This window comes from Urocitellus parryii, chromosome 6 (genome assembly GCF_045843805.1).
Source record: "Urocitellus parryii isolate mUroPar1 chromosome 6, mUroPar1.hap1, whole genome shotgun sequence".
Classification (NCBI taxonomy): Eukaryota; Metazoa; Chordata; class Mammalia; order Rodentia; family Sciuridae; genus Urocitellus; species Urocitellus parryii.
Window position 1 is genome coordinate 98,263,605 of NC_135536.1, and position 15,694 is coordinate 98,279,298.

The 15,694-nt window shown below is 35.4% G+C and overlaps 1 protein-coding gene across 1 annotated transcript in view; it reads right to left on the reverse strand.

The window, feature by feature from the left end:
• Myo5a (myosin VA) overlaps positions 1 to 15,694 on the reverse strand; it is a 216,094-nt gene that overhangs the window by 75,594 nt on the left and 124,806 nt on the right. The window contains exons 13-20 of the mRNA XM_026391361.2: positions 13,614 to 13,739; positions 12,640 to 12,723; positions 10,195 to 10,356; positions 9,097 to 9,194; positions 5,959 to 6,045; positions 5,763 to 5,871; positions 3,197 to 3,408; positions 2,139 to 2,295 (exon numbers count right to left, since the gene is read on the reverse strand). Coding sequence (XP_026247146.2) covers positions 2,139 to 2,295; positions 3,197 to 3,408; positions 5,763 to 5,871; positions 5,959 to 6,045; positions 9,097 to 9,194; positions 10,195 to 10,356; positions 12,640 to 12,723; positions 13,614 to 13,739 — 1,035 coding nt within the window. The remainder of the gene's footprint in view (positions 1 to 2,138; positions 2,296 to 3,196; positions 3,409 to 5,762; positions 5,872 to 5,958; positions 6,046 to 9,096; positions 9,195 to 10,194; positions 10,357 to 12,639; positions 12,724 to 13,613; positions 13,740 to 15,694) is intronic.

Sequence of the window (15,694 nt, forward strand, 5' to 3'; positions counted from 1 at the left end):
AACCATCTATTTAAATAGATAGCAGTTTAATAAGATCATAAAAAGAACAGTTCCTACTTTTAGGTTATATACCTGAGAAAAACAAAGAAAAAAATAGCATTCTAGAAGATATACTTAAGAAATCAGTGGTTAAGTTTTGAATTATAAAACACCAAAATAAGCATAGGTGTTTAGGAGACCTGAGGAGTATCTTCTACCAACTCAATCCTGCACTTTTGGCTGTTCTTCCAACACTATGCCTTTCATCAAGTGCAGCCTTGCATTGTGCTGCCATGAGGCCAGCCCTCTGAACTTCTGAACATACCAGTCCTGAGGGAGGCCCTTGTTTTATCCAATGATTAAGAAGCAGGAACAACAACACTCAGTGATAGCAAACTGAAGGGTTTCAGACTTGAAAGTTCAAACAGCACATAGTAGCAAAGTGATAACACAAATTTTGCTTCTTCCCATGTGACTTTAGATATCGGTCCATTTCTCTAATTTCAGTCAAATGAAAACATAATATAATTGGAGCTTCCATGTTCAATGGAACATGACTCAGATCCGTGACTTAGAGAAATGAAAGAATGTCTATATTTCCTTTAAGACAGCCCCCACCCCAATCCCACTATGGGAATCCTTGGATCTCAAGAGCACAGCTAAAAGAAACTAGGATTAATAGGATGGCCTGTATGTGAGCAAGCATCCAATCTGAAACTACTCACCCAACACTGTGTCCAGTCACAGTGGGAGTGAGCCAGCCAGTGACTGCCACTGCCAAACTACTGGCCTCAAAACACATTTCAAATGTTTCTGAGGAGATTACTGAGGAAATTAGTTTAGTATATCTGAAAAGCCAAGTATAAAGCTCTGAAATCTCATACTTAGGTAGAAAGAACAGACTATAAAATAGACATAAGCAGAAAAAAGGATCTGGAGTAGCTGCCTTTAAATTTCCTTCAAACCACAGTTATTAAATATGTTCATTCAGATCTAATCAGTTTTATAAATTTTTATATCTAAAATCACTTCGAAATAAAAATGTAAAATGAATGGATGAAAATGGCCAAGATACACCCATACACTGCCAGTGATAAGAAACCTACCCCTAAATCACCCTATTTGTGTGCCTTCTGACTGGGATGCCCACAGAGCTCTAATATCCAGTTAGTAGACTTCTGGTGTATTAGAAACACAGTCTATACAACAGGCTTAAATTAAGCCTTGCCAAAATGAAAGAGATAAAAACCTTTTTATCAACTGTCAAAATTAAAATTAATCTGGTGATCCAGTATGTATAGAGTCATCTTTATTATTGCTAGATATAAAAATGATTTTTTAAAACCTTCTAGAGCATCATACTCCAATTAATACAATTTTAGCCATAATAATGTTATAATTTATTTTCTCTTCACCTAGTAAATTCTTCCAAGATGGTCTGATACTTGGGTTAATCTTCTACTCATCTGTCATATATTTGACCTAATCATATATATTTTATTTCTCTATAGTTATCTGATAATAGACTCCAAAGAAAGCATTTCCAGAATTTATAAATTATTTGGAAAAATGATATTTGTACATGTGACTAGGATAAAGATCTTAACATGGGAAGATTATCCTGGATTATAAAGCAGGATATAAATATCATTATAATTGTTCTTATAAGAGACAGACATGAAAAGTTAGACATATTGAGAAGATACTGTAAGGGAAGAGCAGATTGGAGGGATATGCCCTAAGTCCAAAGAGTGCTGGCAGCTACTAGCAGTTGGAAGAAGCAAGGAATGGGTTCTCCTCTAGAGCTTCTAGACAAAGTGCAGTCCTGTTGATACCTTGATTTTGGCTAAGTAATGATTTTGGACTTTGGTCTCCTGAAAGGTGAGATAATAAATTTCTGTTATTTTCAGTCACTAAGTTTGTGATAACTTATTATATACCTACTTTTTATTTCCAAACTACACAGATAAGGAATGAGAGGAGATAAATTTTTTCTTTTGTCTTATTAATATGTAATTATTTAATATTTAAAAACACACAATTGTTAGTTTTTTCCATATGGCTCCTATGTCCCAGCATCCCCTGTGGCATTATGTACATATATGGAAATTGATTAATGTTAATGGAATGAATAAACAAATTTGAAAATAATGTCTCACCTTGCGATACCTATTTCTGGCCAAATAGCCTCGCAAATAAGACTGAAGAACAATAGTGGCAGCTCGTTTAATCTTGTACTTCTTGTGGACCACATACATCCGCCAGTATTTCTGAATGATGACTGCTGCCTTGGTTCTACGCAGTAATTTAGCATAGCTAAAAGAACATAGTAGTACATTGTCAATAATAAGAAAAATGCAAAAATTCATATCAATGTCTCGGTCATAATGAGTAGTACCTGAATTACATTATTCTGATAATGTGCTTATATTTGTATAGCAATTAGTAGTTTCCCAAAGTAGAATTCATTCATTACCTCATCTGAATATTTATTATCATTAATTTTCTTACCTGAGCCTTTCCAATTTCTGAAAAGGGGGCCATCCCATACTGCCAGATTTTACAAATAAAAAAAGTAGAAAGTTCATAATTCTTTCGAGGACAGGGCTTATAACCATCAGCTATGTGCCCTTTACAAAGGAGACCAGTCTACATGGTAATCCCATATTTACTTATCATAAACTTTCTTAGATCTACCCATTGTTAATGTACCATATTTTTTCCTAAAATCTGTTAGAGTGTATATTCTTCATCATTAATGCCTTTCCACTTATACTTCAAAATTAAAATTGTCCTAATATGTAATCACATTGAAGTGTAGTTCTTCAGTACAGTATAGACCTTCTCAGCTACTTGTTCCTGAAAGCTCCTCAATGGAGTCATTATTAAGCAGGTCATATTCATGTCTATTTTAATTTACACATGATTTCTTCAAACTACCTATAAAAATAGAAAACACCAAAATTTTGAGGATATGAGTAGGTAGAAACTTAAAATTTTCTGAGGATGAATCAGAATCATCTATAAGGCTAAGTGAAATTTTATTATATTTAACTGTCTTATGAGTTGTTATTCCTTGAAACTAAGAAGGGGTGAGATGCTGACTTCTTAGGTAGGGTAACTACTCAAACCTGCCTTAGGTTGGATAATGATTTAGGTGAACACCTTAATCTTAGGGCCCTGTGATAAATAACGTATAGGTACTCAGGAGACCCACCATCGAGCCTGGTAGCCCCGCACATATCTCTGCACAGTGATGGCTGCTTTACGCATTCGTAGGTACTTCTTCCTCAGCAGCCAACCTCGGATGGTCTTCTGGATCCGAATGCAGGCAGCCCTCAGTTTGTCTGCCCTCAATTTTTCTAGATAGGCCACTTGACCAGCACGGAAAAAGATCTTTGTTTTACCAAACTGGTATTTGTCCTTGTCCTATTTTAGGAAGAAATTATATATTCAGAAATAATAACCATATAAAAGAAATTTAAAAGAGAAAAATATGTCTAGAAGCAGAATCAGTAAAAGGATGAATCTATTAGCTAAAACTTAGGCTACATCACAATTAACTAATGGAGCCAGATTTTTGATCCTATACAAGTTCAGCAAATAGAAGGGATTTTTAAGGAAAACTATAGTTTAAGAGTTATTTTCCAGAATTATTCTACCTGGAATTTTTTTATCTGAGGCCCAAAACTTGGTTGTGGGTTATAGGCAGCTATTATTTTCTGGTTTGTATTTTAAACATCTCAAGGAAATGGAGATGTTGACACTCCCTCAGAGTGACCGAGTTGTAAGCATTACATCAGGCTGTATATTCCATGAGCAAGCTGAAGGGACAAAAACATCAGTGTGAAGAGTAAGGCAGGAAGAAAAGCATATGAAATAAAATTGGGGGAAAAAAACCCAACCCCAAAATCCATGGGTATTTATGTTAAGAGTTGAGTTTCTAAACAATTATCTCTTGACTTCATCAACAGTATTTAAAACAAAGACAATAAGAAAAAACTTTATAAACGTGTAAAAATCCTATAAATTTCAAATTTCTTCCCCCAAATATAATCAGTTACATTGCTCAATGACATCTGCTTTACAAAAACAAACTTTTGAGTTTCATACTGTTCTTAGTGAGTCACCACATCTAGAAACATGTAAATTATTAACCGTTCTCATATCAAAAGAAGAGTAAAATGCATGAATAATAATCACTACTGTGATCTGAAATTCTAAGCAAAAACAGGAAATCCCTTTTCACTGTAAGCAGATATATCCTATCTTATACACGAAACCTAAAAATAAGAAACCTTCAAATGCATCTGAAAAATCTAAAATTATTCAATAATTTTAGAGTCATAGTTAAAAGTGATCCTCTCCTACCACCCCTGTCCCATCTCAAGATCCAACTTTGCCTCCATCTTGCAGGCTCCTCGCCTATTCCTTTCAAGGCCCTGAAACCAGGTCCAGAGTGGTAAGGAAGACAGGAGTAGGAACTGTTGCTCAATCCCACGTGAACTCAGGGTTGAAAGGAGATGGGCCAAACTCGACAAACACTAGATTTTTTAAAATATGACTTGTTTGTTTTTTAAAAACAAACAAACAATATATATATATATCATTACCAAAGGAAATTACCTGTTAACAGTATAATTAGGACTAACTACCTTGAAGTGAGGCAATTCCCTTCAGACTCGTTTCAAACAGTAAAAATATATTTTTAAAAAAATTTTATGAATCTTAATTCTCTAAGTCCTAGATCAGAAGATCAGATTTTCTCAAAGTGCAGTTCTCTTCAGATAGCATCAGTATTACCTGGGAATTTGTTAGTAATGCAAATTATTGGGCAATTCCCCAATAATTGCCCCAGAAATTCTGGGGGTACAGCTTAGAGATCTGTGTTTGGCAAACACTCCAGGTGACACTAATTCACAATAAAGTTTTAGAACTTCTTAGCCTGGGATGATTGATTCTCTATAATATCAATCTATATTTCCTAACCATTACTTTACAATCCCATTCACAAATCTTATACTGCAAAAAGCTAGTTTTTCTGAGAAAACCCTATGCTTGTTTGCTTTTTTCATACCATGCTTTCTCTTAGAATATTCTTTCTCCAGTTTTATCCAGTCTTACCCATTCTTCATGGCCTGACTCAAAACATACTTCTTTCATGAAATTGTTCCTCTTTCCCCTAGCTGGATGTGACTTTACCTTCCTGATTTCTTGTCCTATTCATTAAGCATTTGATATAGACTCTAAAGTACAGTGTATTTAACTTTAAAATGCATTACTTGCCAAGATAGACTGTTACTTGAGAATAAGGCTCATTTTTTGTTTTTGTTTTTGAGACAGGGTCTCACTATGTTATCTACATTGGCCTCAAACTCCTGGGTCAAGAGATCCCCTCATTACAACCTGAGTGGCTGGAACTACAGGCATGCACCACCATACCTATTAAGAATAATTTTTTCTCAATTACACAACATCTGGTCCGGTGTCTTCCATAAGTAAGTACTGCAAATATTTTTGCTGAAATGATCACAGTCTCTAAAATAAATGTGTCTCAAGTTGGGTTCAGGCCTTAACAATTTTATTTTATGATAGTGGACCATTCTCCTGCTCACAAGTTTTAGCATGAGTGAGCCTCAACCTCTAAGACAGTGTGCCCCTCTACCCAACCACCCCTAGATAATTTGGATGAATGATATTTTACATGGAAGCTCCCAGGGTCTTTACAAATAAGAACCACAAGGCCTTTGTTCAGATAAAGGTAAGTGAAAAATCTTTCTCACCAGTATCAGTTTCTCTAACACATTCTTGCATGTTTGCTTTCTGTCACCTAGCACATCTTTTTGCTTCATTAGGACTCGGTAGCGACTGAAAAATTCTTGGTAAGTCCACCTATAAAAATAAAATTTCATCAGTTTATTTAAAGAACCAGGAATCTCCCCATTAGGATTCCTTACACTTGAAAAATGTCACGCCCACCGTGAGGGGAAACCTGCTGCACTGATTCGAATGGTTTCCAGGACACCACATGCTCTCAGTTGCTGCACTGCCCTCTTCTCATCAAACCTACATGATTTAAAAAAAAAAAAAAAAAAAAAGGTCATTAGTGCACAAAGAACCAAGCTGTAATCACTCTCCTCAGGCAGGGTTTAAATTCTTCTGTAAACAACCAAGTGGATAAATTACAAAAGAAAGCATTCAAAAGTTGAAGCTGTGATCAAAATGGAAAACTTCATGAGACTGGGGAGAGACAATGAGCAATAAAAATAGAGCTGTAAAAACCCCCTAGGGTTCAAACCACAAACTCATAAGAAAGTGCACTAAGGATACGAAAAAAAGAAAGGAACACAAAATTTCTCTGCATTGTCCACACTCACTTACATGGGTTGACCTGATTAATTCTCAGAGTTTTTTAGCTCCCTATATGGGTTCTCCTGGAATGAATACTGGCCAGTCTGGAAGATATTCTTCATTCTTGAGCAGTTCCATCCCTTGGACTAAAAACGGACACCATTCCAACAGGAAGGACACATTAAATATGCCCCAGCAAGTTTTTTTCTTAAAAAAATTATTGATGTTTTAAAAGCTATTTATTGTATGCATACTAAGCATGTATAGTGTTTATATAAATGAAAATATTTTTATTTTGTATTATATTTTATATTATTTCACTATGGGCAATTGAAATCTTCAAATTAAAATAATACTAAAAGAGGAAGCAGAAAGGTCTCCTCTAACTATATGATCACTCTTATTACTCCCATAGCTAGGCTCTGAGTGATCCATCTACACCTTTCTCAAGTGTTCTGTTGGTGGCAGGAGATGTAGTTTGCTGATGCAAGGTCATGGCTCATGGCATGGCAATTGCTTCCTGCTTGCCACTTCCTCTAGAGAGGGCTTCTTAATGATGAGGGGCACAGGACAGCAGTCTTTCAGATCTACTCTCTAGACAATAGGATTGGCGGGGAAGTAAGGAAACAGGCAATCATAATTTGTAGAATGGGTGTATGTACCTCATTTTTTTTCCTTTTCTTTTTTCCTCATCTTAAAAAAAATACTTACGGAGCAGTGTGATATTTTAATATATGTACATAATAAGTAATCCTCAGACTAGAAGCATGATATTTGACCTACAAATTCACAAATTCCATTTCTAGAAATATATTATCTGAAGGAGATATTAGACAAACAAAAATTACAGGCAAAAGATGTTTTTACAGCATTGTTGAAACAACCTAAATAATCATCAGTAGGCAATAATTTGAATAAATAATGGTACATCTGTGTCATAGGATACTCCGCAGCCATTAAAATGAGATGTGGACTTTTACTAACATGAGACGTGTCCACTATCTATTGCATAAAAAACAGAGATAAAACTGCAATTACAGCATTGAGATCCTCCCTTATTCTAGTATTTTTTTCCTCTCTCTCCCCGTAAATCAGTCTGTCTTTCTGTCTGTCTGTCTCTCTCTCTCTCTCTCTCTCTCTCTCTCTCTCTCACACACACACACACACACACACAGAATAGGAAGGAAGGGATGCTGGTTAGTCAAGAATGGTTTATGCCAGTTTATACTAATTATCTTTTTCATTTCTTTTTATACTATCCTATGTTTTCTGAAAATTGTTTTCACAATGTACATGTATTAGTTTCAAAATTAAAGGGATATCTTTTTGTGGGGTGATGCATGAAAGATTCTTCTCTCATAGTTAAAAAAATTTATTTGTTCTTTTTAGTTATAAATGACAGTAGACTCTATTTTGACATACTGATACAAATATGGAATATACCTTATTCTAATTAGGATCCCAGTCTTGTGGATGTACATGATATTAAGATAGACTGGAGTGTATTCACATATGTACATAGGAAAGTTATGACAGATTCATTCCACTATCTTTTCTATTCCCCCCCCCTTCCTTTCATTCCCCTTTGTCTAATCCACTGAACTTCTATTCTTCACCTCCCCGCCCACCCCTGACCTATTGTGTGTTAGCATCCACATATCAGAAAGAACACCTGACCTTTGGTTTTTGGAGACTGGCTTATTTCACTTAGCATGATACTCTCCAGATCCACCCATTTACTGGCAAATGTCATAAAGTCATTCTTCTTTATGTCCAAGTAACACTCCACCGTGTATATATACCACAATTTCTTTATCTATTCATCAGTTGATGGGCACCTAGGTTGGTTCCATATCTAAGCTATTGTGAACTGAGCTTCTATCAACATTGATGTGGCTGCATCAATATAGTATGCCAATTTTAAGTCCTTTGGGTATATGCTGAGGAGTGGGTCAAATGGTAGGTCCATTCCAGGTTTTATGAGGAATCTCCATACTGCTTTCCAGAATGGTTGCACCAATTTGCAGTCTCACCAGCAATGTATCAATGTATCCTTTTCCCCATATCCTCGCCAACATTTATTGTTACTTATATTCTTGATAATTGCCATTCTGACTGGAGTGATGTATAATCTTGGTGTAGTTTTAATTTACATTTCTCTAATTGCTAGAGATGTTAAACATTTTTTTTTCATATATTTGTTGACCATTTGTTTTTCTTCTTATGAGAAGTATTTGTTTAGTTCCTCTGCCCATTTATTGATTGGGTTGTTGTTGTTGTTGTTATTACTATTATTATTATTATTATTATTATTATTTTGGTGTTAAGCTTTTTGAGTTCTTTGTCATATATGCCATTTGATGCAGGACAAGATGTTGGTAAAAGCAGACAATCTCTGGTGGTTTCATCAGGTAAAAAGTAGCAGGTACATCTTTGCCAAAGCATCCTTATCCTCCAGCTAGTTCTGGTTTTAACTAGTACCCAAATTAACAAAACACCTAGAAAGATTTTGAACTGAGGTAAATTTAAAAAATAATATCAAACCAGAAATGTTTGATTGACCTCAACTTTTAAGCCTTAACAGATGACCAACTGCTAATTTATTCTCACATTCTGAAAAGGGAACAAAAACTGAAAAAAATTCTATTAAGTAGTATTTTACCTCTACAAGATGTGAAGATTTACCCTGGTTTTTTTCCTTATGAAAGCTTGGCAATCCTCATGCAGCAGGGATATTTTATTATTCAGTAGTTGAGAAATACTTACGTGAATGGAAACTTGAAGTCATTAGGCTTAATACAGCGCACATAGTGAGGAGTAGTGGCATTGAGGGTCTCCATAAGCAAGTGAAGGGAATTTCGGAACTGCATGAAAAAGGGCAGAAAGGGGAATCAAAGTTTTCTTAAAAGTCAAAGATGATGTAAAACAATTAAAATTCTCTTCCTATGACACTAATGAATATGACTTTGTCACCTATTAATTTGATGTATCCTGAAAAGGGGAGCTGATACTAAAACAGGAATGTTAAGACTTTTAGTTAAATTCTGCCCAAACTCTATTAATATATGCTTACTCTGCTAAATATATATCTTCCCTACTCTCATACCTTTCTCCCATTCCCCTTATAACATAGGCTTCTATAGCTTTGTGATATGAGTTCATTCGTACGTGACCCACAATATAACTTTGCTTTAAGAATATGAAGGTCATTTAATTATGTCAAATAGAAATTTTGCTTAAGATACTGAAAAAAGCAACAGATATCTTAAAAGAGTATAAGGAATGAGTGGAGAATGGGAAGGATGGCCAGAAAGGAGTTACCTTTAGGGACATGAAATCAGGACTAGAGGCTGTGGACTCATGTCAGGTCCTGCTCTGATCTACACTGGGACAGGGTCTCATACAGGAAAACACAGTATGTTTTTTAGTGTTTAACCTCCCTTCCAAAGCCTTTACCCTACCTTTAGGCACTAAGCAGGCGTATAATATTTCCCACTCCCCACAGGGCATAAGACATCAAAGGAAGGAGAAGGCACTTTCTTGTACTGAAGGAGATAACTGTTGCTCTGTATAAATACAGAGACAAAGCAACCAGAGAATGAAGCAAAGAAAGCAGTGGTCTGAGAGAGATGATATGCACTAAAAGAATCAAGACATAGAGAAAATTGTTTGGGGGAAGGCAGACACGAAGGCATGGGTCTAGAGTTGACAGAGAGAAGTATGAGTGGGCAGTGTTATTTTTTCTCACAGTGGAAGCTCCAGACTCTTCTCACCTGAGAATCCCACCTGGAAGCTAAAGAAAGAAGACCTGAGGCTTCAGGTGAGCAAAGGAGGAGTGTGGCAGCAGCAGCTCCCTGAACTCACCTGATGCCCCACTGTTTTCTTGTGCTCTTTGGCCGTCTGGCCTGGTCTGCCCTTGGTGGCCTTTGCAGGAATGCGGGTGAGGGGTGTACGCCCTGAAGAGGTGGCTGAGGTTGGACTAATGGCCTTTTCATCATCTTGAAATAGTTCTGGTAGCATCTTAAACTGGGTCAGAAACAGTAAAAAGCAATTACACTCTGAACCTACAGTCAAAAGTAAGCCTTCATAGACAAAACTTTATTAATATTTTCAACAAGTAGAGAATCTCTTGCTTTAGATAACTCCTATCAGAATCACATTCCAGAAATAATGAACATTTGAGTTAGGAACTGAAAATATGAGATAAAAGTAAAATAAATGCTATAAAAATATAGGTAGAGGCTGGGCACAGTGGTGCACCTATAATCCTAGCTACTTGGGAGACAAAAGTAAGAGGATTACAGATCTGAGGCCAGCCTCAGAAACTCAGTGAGACCTGTCTCAAAATTGAAAAAAAAAAAAAAAAAAAAAGGGTTGGGGGTTTTACTAAGGAATAGAGTGCCTCAAGGTTTGACCCCCAGTACTAAAACATGTCATCTATTTCTAAACCCTACCAAATTCCTATCACCTGCTCTGACTTAATCTCTTGTGTGCTTTCATTTTCAAATTTCTACATGACATGTCTACCTGGCTATCTAACTGCTATCTCAAGTAAAGCATAGCTAAAACAGACACGGACTTCACACTGTGTTACCACAAAAAAAAATTATATTCAAAACACAACACAAATATTTATAATTTGGTATTTCCAAGAGAACATTATGTTATATTTGCTTCCTATCCAGTGCAGAGAAATTATGAAGTTTATACCTGCAGCTTGGGTTTCTGAAAAGAATGGGAGCAAGAAGTTCATCAAACTATGTTAGATAAATCATACACTGTCCTCACTTCAACTGCAGCAATGCTGCATAGAGTGGCAGACACTTCAAATGACTCACTAGAACACAGAGATAATTTCTGATGGTTAAGAAAATTAAGTCAAAATAAAGACAACTGATTATGGGTGCCTCAAGAATGAGAACCTTTGTTTAAGCTAAATTACTTTGGCCAAATATTAACAATAGAATTTCATGGTTTATAGCAATGTTCATAAATCAAAATGACAAAGATCTTCACCTGTTTAATACTTAAAGATTGGCACTATGAAAATTTTCTTACACATCGATCCTGTAAGCTATAAAGCATTAATTAAAGAAAAAAATTATCTTTTTCTATAGACACTTTGACTCATTATTTTCTGGGGGTTAAAACTGGGATTTGGTCTTCATGTGATCTTTATATTATCAAAATAACGGAAAGCAAACATTTTAGTTTCAAAAACAAGAGTTAGAATGTTCATATGCAATTCCATTGAAGTTAAAATTCTTTTTAGAATAAATTAGAAAAACAAAGTGTAACAGTCATTTAGACAAATTCACATGAAGATTTTTACTTTTTTAAATGAATATTGGCCCAAATAAGTAGTTGGCTGCCTGGTTTGCACCCTGTAGGATGAATGTGAGAGGTCCTCTCATCCTTTCCAGATTAATTTGAAGGGTGCAGTTGGGATCAATCTAATGATGTATTGTAGACCTCATTGTTTTTGCCATCTGGAATATTCTTTTCCCCCTGGAAGGCAGTGTTTCTAGTGTCTGTCCTTAAGAAAAATAACTTCAAAGTTATACCTGGAATTAGATTCAACAATGATCCTGAGCTCAATCTCCATCAGCATGAAGTACATGAGGCCACAATTCTGGCACATCCCTTCAAATGACATAGCAAAAAAACCTGTTTTCTCTCATAGTCTCTCACAAAGGCACACAAGAGAGAAGACCATGGTGGAGGCAATAATTTCACTTAAAACTGAAAGACCACAATGCATAGTGGTTAAGAGCAGACCCTGAACAAGACAGCTTGCGTTTTAATGTGGCTTAAAAACTCACTAGCCATGAAGTCCCTGTGCCTCAGATGCCTTATCTGTAAGATAAGAGTAATGATAATACCCCTCATTATAAAGATTAGATGTGTTAATATTTGCAAGGCTTTTAGAACAGAACCTGATACACAGTGTTATATATTGGTGAATTAAAAACTGTAAGTAAAACAGATTTTGTTGGAAAAATCATTTTTATTGTTAAAATGCTAATGCTTAAAGCTGGGCATGGTGATGCACACCTGTAATCCCAGCGACTCAGGAGCCTGAGGCAGGAAGATCACAAGTTTAAGGCCAGCCTGGGCAACTTAGCAAAATCCTCTCTGAAAACAAAAATAAAAAGGGCTGGAGATACAGATATAGCTCAGTGGTAGAGTGCCCTTAGATTTAATCTCAACCCCAGTACTGCAAAACAAACAAAAAAAGCAACAAAAACTAGTGCATAATTAACATTTTATTGAATATACACTGATTAGAATAAACCTGTCTATGGTTACCTTGCTTGACTTAAGAACTTTAATATGTTCATCAAAAACAGTGTCTTTATTCTTTTCAAGAAAGCCTTCACACTGGTATTCCACCTGAAAACACATGGAAAAATCTCCTTAACTGATAGCACTTTTGAATAGATATTATATCATCAACAACAAAAATAAGTAGTAGCTCAGGTTACATGACCAACTCTCATCAGTTTTTTTGCTAAAATATTGGTACCATTCCATAACTGTTTTTCTAGGGAATAGTGGTAGTGCTTGCTGATTAATTGTGGTCTAAATAATCCTCTCAATTTATGGGTAAGCAGACTCATAAGAAGTTGATCCTCTTCCCCCATGCTGGACAAAGAAAGCTCATCCCAGGCTGACCCATTATATCTCCTTCTAAGCTAGTCCACTATTCAGTGGAATGTTTTCTTTTGGGAAAGAAGAGATTAAAGTGGGAGATAGGATCAAAAGGAACACATGGCTGTTGGACTGGAAAGAGGTGAAAAATTAATGATGGATAGAGGAAGAAGCTGGGGGAAATATTGTTGATTTGGTAAAGTGGGATTCCTTGAGGATAGAAGATTTCTCTTTCAAAACCCCAGCAACCTGAACAGTCTGTCACTAGATGAGCTTTATATCCTGTACTACAAAACCCTTAGGTGAACTTATGTTCATTTTAAGGTTTCCAGTCAGGACTAAGGTAAACTCAGAAAGTCCTCAACCCCTGAGGGAGATTCCCAGGAAGCTGGTTTTCAGAGTTTCCTGGAGTTCCAACTTCTAGACAGAAGACTAGACCCCTATTTATTTCATATATAATTCAATTTAAGTTAAAGGAAGAGAAAACCAACAAGCCAATACTGAAGACTACTTTTTCTGTAAGCCCTCAAAGAATGCAAGCATCAGCAAAGAAAAAAACAATATTTCTTGATTATTATTTTTTCCCTTCATTTAAGTATTCAAAAATAAAAAAATATACAAAGCTTCCTTACTTTGTCAGCAAAATGTTGGATGATGAAAGCTTTGTTTGACAGGCGAGGCTTTTCAAAGAGCGCACATTTGTTCAAATGTGTGTTGTACAATTTTTGGGCCCAAGTGTCATCTGTACCTTTAGGCATCTACATTGAGGGAGAAAAAGAAAGAAAGAAAAGAAACTGAATATTGAGACTCTTCTGTTGCATCAACTGCCAAAAGGTCACTTTTTGGCTTTACCTATACTCTATATTTAGTTTAGGAATTCATTTCTTCTACATTTCTTTCCAACAGGCCCCAAACCAATTACTAATGAAGAGCTAGACCAAGCGCTTTCCACAGGTGACCCAGCCATCTTTGGGTGACAATCTGCCTATACTAGAAATCATCAAATAAATATTTGATCTGTTTTTAAAACAAAGGCCTTATAAGATGAATATCATGTATATAGTAATATGTATTTTTAAATTTTAAATTTTTGTTAAATAAAGGTAACATTTACACACAGATATGAAATGGAGGGTCTCCCCTTGTTGTTTTCTCAACTTTATTATCTCTTTTAAGACATGTACATGAATGGGCTCATTCTACGTACTCCTTGCCTTTTTTTCTTCTTAATAATTCTTTTATTTATGGCCACTAGGTTGTTATTGTTTTTTGTTATTATAACAACTGCCATAGTTTTCTTCTTACACGTATATACCTTGGATACTTTCACAAGTATATTCATAGATTGAAATCTAAGCAGTAAAAAGATACATGTATTTATGATTCTGAGAATTATTGTCAAATTTCATCTTAAGTATGTTGTATTAATTCTTATCCTTATTGTACAGATACAGTATTCATTTACCAATACCAAATGAAAGGTATCAGGTCTAACTTACCCATGTGATGGGTAAAAAGCAGGATACCATCTTTGCTTTGCTTTGCATTTTATTTTAATTTCAAGTGAGGCTGAGCACTTTTTTATTACATACCTTCTTAATGTTGTAGGAAATCTGGAGGCTTACATGGATCAACCTATGATAAGGTGTAACTTATTGCATATAAACTAAAGAAAGATTAAGTGAAAGTATAGGTTATTTGCCTAAGATGACTCAGATAGTAGTAAAGCTGGGGATCCACTATTTTTTCTAACATGGTGCATCATCAGATATTAAGACTAACCTCCATCTTTATCACCTATGTCCATAATAAAGAATGACTAGTAAATTTTTAACTTATGGCTATTTAGAGCTAAGCTATGAAACCAACCTAGGTGCCCTTCAACAGATGGATGGATAAAGAAAATGTGGTATACATACACAATGAAATATCACTCAGTTATAAAAAGGAATGACTTTATGACTTTTGCCAGTATATGGATGAATCTGGAGACAATCATGCTAAGTGAAGTAAGCCAGTTCCCAAAACTCAACATCAAATGTTCTCTTTGATATGCAGATGCTAACACACAACCAGGGAGGGGAAGGGAAGAATAAAACTTCAGTGGATTAGACAAAGGGGAATGAGGAAAGGGAAGGAAGAAGGGAATAGGAAAGACAGTAGAATGAATCAGACATAACATTCCTATGTTCATATATGAGTACACGACCAGTGAAATTCCACATCATGTGTAACCACAAGAATGGGATCCTAATTAGAATATTTTACTCCATGTATGTACAGTTTGTTAAAATATACTCTACTATCATGAATATCTAAAAAGAACAAAAAAAGACTAAAATCACAAATAGATTATCCTTTTTTAGCATATTTCATTTTTAATGTATTTTATTGAATTCCAACTAAAAGACAACTTATCATAGTTGCCTTAAACAACAAATGTTATCATCAAGAGTGGTCTCAAGTTGTAGGTATTACCAGTGACAACTGTGTCCCTAAATAATAACTCCACCTAGATCACTACTGATATTCTCATCTTACTGGATATTATATAAATGACTTGACATTTCCCAGATGGTTTCCTAATGATAACGAGAGCTTACCTCCTACATTTGAGAAAATTCCTTTAACATACTTGGATTAAGCCTTATATATAGCAATTCCTTAATAAAAGATAAATAATAGTGATGATGACAAAAAATTATGGCTACTT